A 7,657-nucleotide genomic window follows, 5' to 3' on the forward strand; every position below is an offset into this window, starting at 1 on the left:
ATGTTCGAGCTCATCATGGGGGTGATAATTACAGCTGTTAAATCCTGACCCAGCCAAATTGACACAACTCTGTAAACTATCACAATCTGAAACCCTGGTAGTGCAGAAAAGATCCGGAAAAAGCCACAAGATCTGGGAGGACAGTGCAACAGTGAAAAAGCCCTGAGTTGAGCAAGTTGGAGATCCAGCACCCCTATATTCTGGTCCTTGTTCCCACCACAGGCCGCAGCTTCTCATCAGTCACATCCTATTAATTCCCAATTTGGAGAGTTGGAAAAGCTGGTGTGAGGCTGGCAGAAACAAAGGGATGGATTCATAAATGTTGATAATGAGAGTACATTTATATGCAGTACTTTGTACTACTCTGGGGCTAGGAAGATGGCAGTTAAGAGAGTTGGAACCCTGCTCTACATTCTGCAAGGCCCTCCAAACTCCTTAAAGGACTGCTCCTTTCGAGCAACTCTGAAAGCTGGAAGAAAGGTTGGAATTTTTAGGAAGAAGCAAAGAACTAAGGTTACAACTACCCAGAAAAGGAATGATGAAACATTTGTAGAGGCTATGAAAGTAACAGGTGTCAATATTTGTAAAGGAAGAGGCATCAGATGTTAGTAAGAGAGTGTCGGTCCTAAATAAGAGGGCAAAGATTATTTTAATTATTTTTCCGAGCATGAACAATCGCAAAACCAGCGGCAACGGGTTAGTTTGGTAAACGGGAGAATTTGAGACAGGAAAATGAAGACCTGGTCTTGCCATGTATAATTTAAGATGTTAACAAGATGCTTGGTGCAATATATATAATAGAAGGATGAGAAAGAAGCTTCAGAAGACGGGTTACTGTGACACAAACACATTCATGCGTTAAATGATATTACTCAGAAAAATTTCCTTCCCTCAATTTTTGGTAGCGTTTCTGAGCATCCGGACTACGTTTCCCAGGAAACCCTGCGCCACGAGCCATTTCGCGCCTCCCAAACCGTACTAAGAATCTCTGGGCGCAGAATTTAGGTTCCACCGCCTAGGGGCGGGGCGACGTGAGACTATGGGCGTGTCTGATTACGTACTTCCTGCCAGGTCGGGGCCGAATCGCCGTGTGGCGGGTTCGAGTCCCGCCTCCCGACTCTAGACTCTTGGCCCAGAGTCTGGGGCGGGGCTCATTCGCTGGGTAACCTCTCCTCGGTGAGGGGTGGCGGCGCGGCATCGGCTTCGCCATGGAGGACTACCTGCAGGGTTGTCGACCTGCTCTGCAGGTAACTGATCTCTGCCTGTGACTTAAGAATAGAATGTGGGTCCAGGAAGGATGGAGTTGTGGGCTCTGGAGAGCTCCGAGGTCCGTATGGAGGGAACACTGGGTCGTGGGGAGGAGGTTTGGAGTATAATGAGGCTAGGGCCTGAGGAACGAGTATTGGATCAGAGGGGTGAGAATTCTGCTCAGTCTCCTGGTTTTGGACTCCTGCCTTTGGGGTCTGCCCGAAAGCAGGAAGGAGAAGCCATGGGTCTGGATCCTGCATTAGAGCTTCTGTCTTGGTCTCCTCAGTCAATTCCGCTATAGAAACCGGGCTTTGTCGCCGCCAGCCTTGCCTGAGAGGTGTGTTGAGACCCTTTCAGTTATCTGCTTAGGAGGCCTCTGTTGGCCCGAGGGCTTCCAGTGAACCCCAGGAGTACCAAGAGAACTTGTGCCCTTAGCTGTGTTTCCTCGGAGTGGAGGTTTGTCTCTGGTGGGCCGAACGCATTCTCCGTGAGAAGTGGTTATGATGTTTTATTTTTAAGTCTGTGTTTGAGCTAAACATAGTACATTAGGCATATCTGTTGACTCAAAACCTGCATTGCTTTCCCTTCCAGACCTTAACGCATGCAAATTTCATAAAAACCCCTGCGTGGGAAGGGGTAAGCACCAAGTGTGTTTGGAGTCAAAACTATAAGCATGACTCCTGAAAGCTTTGTGGTTTCTTTTTGGTACTCAGCCAGTTGAGCTCACCGTCCATGCTGATACCCCAGTTAGCAAAAACCTAGCCAGGCGGGGCAGGCTTTCTGAAAGCCCTCCTCCCTTATGCTGCCCCAGAAGAAACCTAGACAGGTGGTTGATTATATTTTTCTGTTTATTTGGGTTACCTCTCATTCCACTGTGCTAAATGACCGGATATCCCCATCCTGACCCCAATAATCCAAATGACTAGTCTCTTTTCTACAGTTTGGTAAATAGCTCTTGGACCTGAAACCTCAACAAATAACATTTGTTTGTGTGTATAAGTCCAGAGGTTCCTGGTTAACAATCTGCTGGTGTTTCTAAATGCCATCCAGTTGGTTCCAACACATAGCGACTCTATATAGGGTTTCCAAGGAGCAGCTGGTGAGTTTGAGCCACCGACCTTCTGGTCCAGTGCTTTATCCTGGACAGCGCCACACCAGCCTTTCCAGTACATCAAAAGCAGGCTCTGCAACATGAAAATGAAAAATACTGTGAGTTGCTGGTCTCCTAATCTTTTTCTCCCTATATTAATTCCACAAGGAACAAGATCTAGGTTTTCCTTTTTCCAGACTTGTGAATTTGTGAAGGTTAGATTGTATCCTGGAGTTGCCTCCCTCATACAGTCTAGCCGGGGCCAGGAGAAATGAAAACACTTAACTCTAGATGTGTTCGTGGGTGAACTAGTGGCAGGATTTACAGGTAAACACTAACAATTTAGGTCACTTATAGATATAGACATAGTAGATGTGATGCACATAGTGAAAAACTTTGAATGCAAAGTGGATATAAAGTAGAAAAGAAAAAAGTCAATTTTCCCCCCATCTAATTCCCTAGAGGCTGCCACTATTCAGTTTCTTGTGTAAAGAAAGACATCATTTTGACAGATACCGTTAAACATGAGGGTTTCTGTTAAGCTATATATACTACAGCTTTCAGGGCATCATGAATGGTTGACTTTCACACAGGATAAAGACAGCTAATAATCTAGCAAAATCTATTGATAATCATATTTTAAACATTTGATACCAGAGAAACTTGCAGGTCTCTGGCAGAGTGACAATAGGATTTTTTTTTTTTAATTCTGTTTAATTAAAAAAAGATGTGGTGACTTATCTTGAGAAAGATGAGGCTTTCTACTCCCGTAAAGATTTACACCCTCGGAAACCCTGTACAGGGTCGCTATGGGTCAGGACCGACTCGACGGCACTTAACAACAACAACATAATATAGAAAAATCTTTATGGTGGCGCTGCATTCAAATTTAGATGCTCACCCCGGAGCTTCTGGATAATCTGTGTTTTCTGCATTCCTCAGGCATGAGGCAGGAATCAGGAGTGGCCCACTAGCCTTAGAAAATTGAGGTCCTGGCATTAGTCCCATTTTCTCTGCTGAAATGGTCATAGTCGTTGGCTCCTTGTCTCGTATTTTTCCCCCTTATTCACTATGTTCAAATACTATTCAGCTTCAGAAGGGAAATGGTTTAGTTTGCCAACCCTAGGGACCACCTCTACCATCCCCCCCCGCACTGAAGTCATGGGTAAGAGTCATTTCAAATAGTGAGTATATTGTTGTTGTGTGCTATTGAGTTAGTTCCAACTCATAGTGATCCTGTATAGGGTTTCAGAGAGCAGTTGGTGGGTTTGAACTGTCAACCTTGTGTTTACCAGTTCAGTGTTTATCCTATAGTGCCACACCAGGGCTCAGTGTGTGTGTGTGTGAATATATATATATATATATATATTTTTTTTTTTTTTTCCTAAAGAAAAGTTTTATATTTACTTGTGGCTCTCAGATTGTATTTCTAACATCTGCAGCTCAGGTTTCCTCATGCAGCTAAGTATAGGTATATTTGCTCTGAACTCTTCCTCAGATGGTAAGAAAGCAGGCCATTTGTCTTGTGCTTTCAGCTGGGGGGATGGGATGGGGACTAAGAGTTACATGTGTTTTTCCTAAATGAAGAAGAGAATAGTACTTTATAAGTTAGACAAGCATACCCTTGGCTTGCCTGAGATGTTGTTGTTTGTTGTTAGATGCCATCAAGTGGGTACCAACCCATAGCGACCTTATGCACAGCAGAAGGAAACACTGCCCTATCCTGGGCCAACCTCACTATTGTTGGTTTATTCCATTATAATCATTAATAGCATTCCCTTTTACTCTCAGAAGTGTCCCAGTTTGAAAGACAGATATGTAATCACCTAACTCAAAAGCCATCTTATGGATTTGGTTGTTGTTGTTGTTGTTGTTAAGTTCCCTCAAAGTAGTACTGACTCATAGCAACCTTGTGTAGGGTTTCTAAGGAGTGACTGGTAGGTTTGAACCACCAACCTTGTGGTTACCTGGCCAATGCTTATCCTACAGCACTATATCAGGACTCATACAAGTCCATAAAAAGATAATGAGCTCCTCAAGGTAGAAGGTAAGTTCCACACGACAGCTACAAGTGGTGGAAGCTAGAGAATCGAGGCAGAAAATTGCTCTGGCCTGGGTGGTCGGAGAAGGCTTCACAAAGAAAGGGGATTTAGGTAGAGCTTGAATGGACAGAAGGAGTGGTGCAGTGGTTAAATTGGGTGACTGCTAACTAAAAGGTCAGTGGTTTGAATCCAGTGGGTCTGCCACTCTGGGGGAGAAAGATAAGGCAGTCTGCATCCGTAAAGATTACAGCCTTAGAAAAGCCTTAGAGGCAGTTTGACTTTGCCCTGCAAGGTCACTTTGAGTCAGCATTGATGTAAAGGCAGTGAGTCTATTTGCGTTTGTTTGCTTTCAGAAGGGGAGGAAAAAGGGAGGATTTGAATAAACAGAGGGGTAGAAAAAAGAGAAGACATTATATATAGACACTTAGGTGCTGTTTCATTTCATTCTCATTACTCCCTAAAATTGGTTATGGTATTATCCTCATTTTTATATGAGGAAAGCGAGGCTTAGGAAGGCCTAAGTCCTACAACAAAGAGGAAGCAGAGCTGGAATTCAACCCCAAAGTTTGATCTTTTCAAATAGTGCCTCTGCTGCCTTCAGGAAGGGAATACCAAAGGTCAGAGCTGGGAATGTGCACATCATGTTTTGGGGGTGGTGAATACACCATTCAGGCTGGGTGAATGGTGGGTGCTGACCAGGGAAAGGAATGTCACCACCTCTCTTGATTATCCCTATTCTAAAACTTGCTAGGAGTCCCTTTTGTATTGCTTCCTTAGGGTGACTGTGCTTTGCTGAATTCAAGGGGAAAGCTAGTTGTTCACCTTTCTTTAGAGATTATTTCTCCTCACCTCAGAGCTGTGATGCTGTATTTGGTGCCTACTTTCTGCTTAGTCTTCCCTTGATCTTAGACATCTGAAGCTGATCCAGATTCATCTGCTACTTGGAATAAAGCATCACTAACCTAAAGGCAAGGAGCTCTGGTAGTGTAGTGTTATAAATTGGGTTGGTAACCTCAGGCTCATTAGTTCGAAACTACCAGCTGTTCCGCGGGAGAAAGATGAGGCTTTCTGCTCCTGTAAAGATTTACAGCCTCGGAAACCCTGTACAGGGTCGCTATGAGTTGGAACCAACTCCAAGGCACATAACAATAACAACCTAAAGATGGGAGCCCTGGTGTGGCGCTGTGGGTTAATGCACCAGACTGCAAAGCCGTTTGAACTGCAAGGTTGGCAATTCAAGCTCACCAGCTGCTCCTTGGAAACCCTATATAGGGTTGTTATGGGTCGGAACTGACTCGATGGCATATCACAACAACAACAACCTAAGTGGAGGAGTCCTGATGTGCTGTGGGTTAATGCGCTGGATTGCAAGGTAGGTTTGAACTGCAAGGTCGGCAATTCAAGCTCACCATTCACTCCTCAGAAACCCTGTACAGGGTTGCTATGGGTCAGAACCAACTCTACGGCACTTAACAGCAACACAATCTAAATGAGTTTGGAAAGGTTCTCTGAGGACCTGTTTGTGCCCAGCAATAGATCTCTTTCCCTTGCTCTGCCTTTCATCTCACCTTCCTCCAGAGCCAGGGCCATATGGCCTCTTGTGTTTATATAGTTATTTCTTTAGAGAACATAGTGCCCCACCATAATGCCTCAGGGAGCAAGTTATCTCTGCAGCCACTTATCTCAAGTGCTCTACTGGTTAGCAGGTCCACAGCCATCTGGGCAGTCTCCGTATCCAGGAAACAGAAAGGGCCTTCTCTGCTATGGAGAGGAGGAATTGCAAGTGAGAGGGGTTAGTTACCACAGGACTGGGGTCTTGGGTAACCTATTATGTGGGAAAGAATGTAATGTTGCAAAATAATCTCCCCTACCTTTTGTTCAGTAGGAATGGGCCTCCGCTGCTTCATTCTTGAAATAGCCTTCAAGATATGGATGAGAACCTAAGAGCAAACTGCCTCCAGGAGGGTCCCTTTGCCCAAAACCCTAACAGTTAGCCTCTGCCATTCATATTTCTCTCTAGGCCAGGGAATAGGAGATAAGTAAAAGGGTGGTTTAAAAACAAAAACCTGTCTAGTAACTAGATAAGGTAATTTATATCAGAAGTCTAACATTGCCCCTTTCTACCTCTGTCAGTCCAATTTAGCGGGGGAGAGATGTGACCTACTTAGGGAAGATGATTCTAGGTTTTCTTAGATTCTCTTTTTCCCTAAAGGTACATGGCCTTGCTGTTTCACTCCTCTGAACTACCTTCCCACTTTTCTAAACTCTACCATCTGGCAAATCTTTCCTTATTGAAAATACCAAAATGTATGAATTTTTACCTTCCTATAACCGGTTCTCAGCTAGGGATAGTTTTGCCACCTTCTGGCACTGTAGAAAAAGCACTGGACTGCTTACTAAAACGTTAGTGGTTCATATCCACCAGTATCTGTGTGAGAAAAAGATAAGGGTGTGTGTTCCTGTAAAAATATGTAGTCTCAAAATCCTATATAGGATCACTATGAGTAGGACTCGACTCAATGACAGTGGGTTTTGGTTTAGGGATATGTCTGGAGACACTTTTCATTGCCACAGTTGGAGATACTACTGGCATCTGGTGGATGCTGTTAAACATCCTACAATGCTCAGGACAGCCCTCACAACAAAGAATTACCTAGTTGTTGTTGCTGTCAAGTGTTGTTGCGGTTAAGATCCTCTGTAGGTTTTTGTGGAGCGGCTAGTGAGCTTGAACTGTCAACCTTGCAGTTCAAACCAACCTTGCAGTCTTATTAGTAAACTACTTCCGAATATTTAGTCACTGAAAACCTTATGAATAGCAGAGAAATGCTGTCAGATACAGCGCCAGAAAATAAGCCCCTCAGGTTGGAAGTCACTCAAAATGCAACTGGGGAAGAGCTGCCTCCTCAAAATATAGTTAGTTACCGTGATGACACGAATGGAGTAAAGCCTGTGGGAGTAAAGCCCACGGGACCTTCATTTGCTGATGGATGGGGCACAACTCAAAATGAAGAGAAACAACTGTAAACATCCATTGAAAATTGGAACCTGGAATGTACGAAGTATGAATCTGGGAAAATTGGAAGTTGTAAAAAATGAAATGGAATGCATAAACAAACATCAGTATCTTAGGCATTATAGTGAGCTGAAATGGACTGGTACTGGCCATTTTGAATCTGACAACCACATGGTTTACTATGCTGGGAATGACAAATTGAAGAGGAGTAGTGTTGCATTCATTGTCAAAAAGAACATATCCAGATCAGTCATGAGGTACAAC

The 7,657-nt window shown here is 44.1% G+C and overlaps 1 protein-coding gene across 1 annotated transcript in view; it reads left to right on the forward strand.

Annotated features, from left to right (window-relative positions):
* The first annotated feature begins 1,208 nt into the window (after positions 1-1,208).
* The window catches only part of PRUNE (prune exopolyphosphatase), a 33,055-nt gene continuing 26,606 nt past the window's right edge, over positions 1,209-7,657 (forward strand). The window contains exon 1 of the mRNA XM_006861704.1: positions 1,209-1,247. Within this exon, the coding sequence (XP_006861766.1) occupies positions 1,209-1,247 (39 nt within the window). The remainder of the gene's footprint in view (positions 1,248-7,657) is intronic.

The sequence above is a fragment of the Chrysochloris asiatica genome, unplaced genomic scaffold, assembly GCF_000296735.1.
Source record: "Chrysochloris asiatica unplaced genomic scaffold, ChrAsi1.0 scaffold00042, whole genome shotgun sequence".
Taxonomy (NCBI): domain Eukaryota; kingdom Metazoa; phylum Chordata; class Mammalia; order Afrosoricida; family Chrysochloridae; genus Chrysochloris; species Chrysochloris asiatica.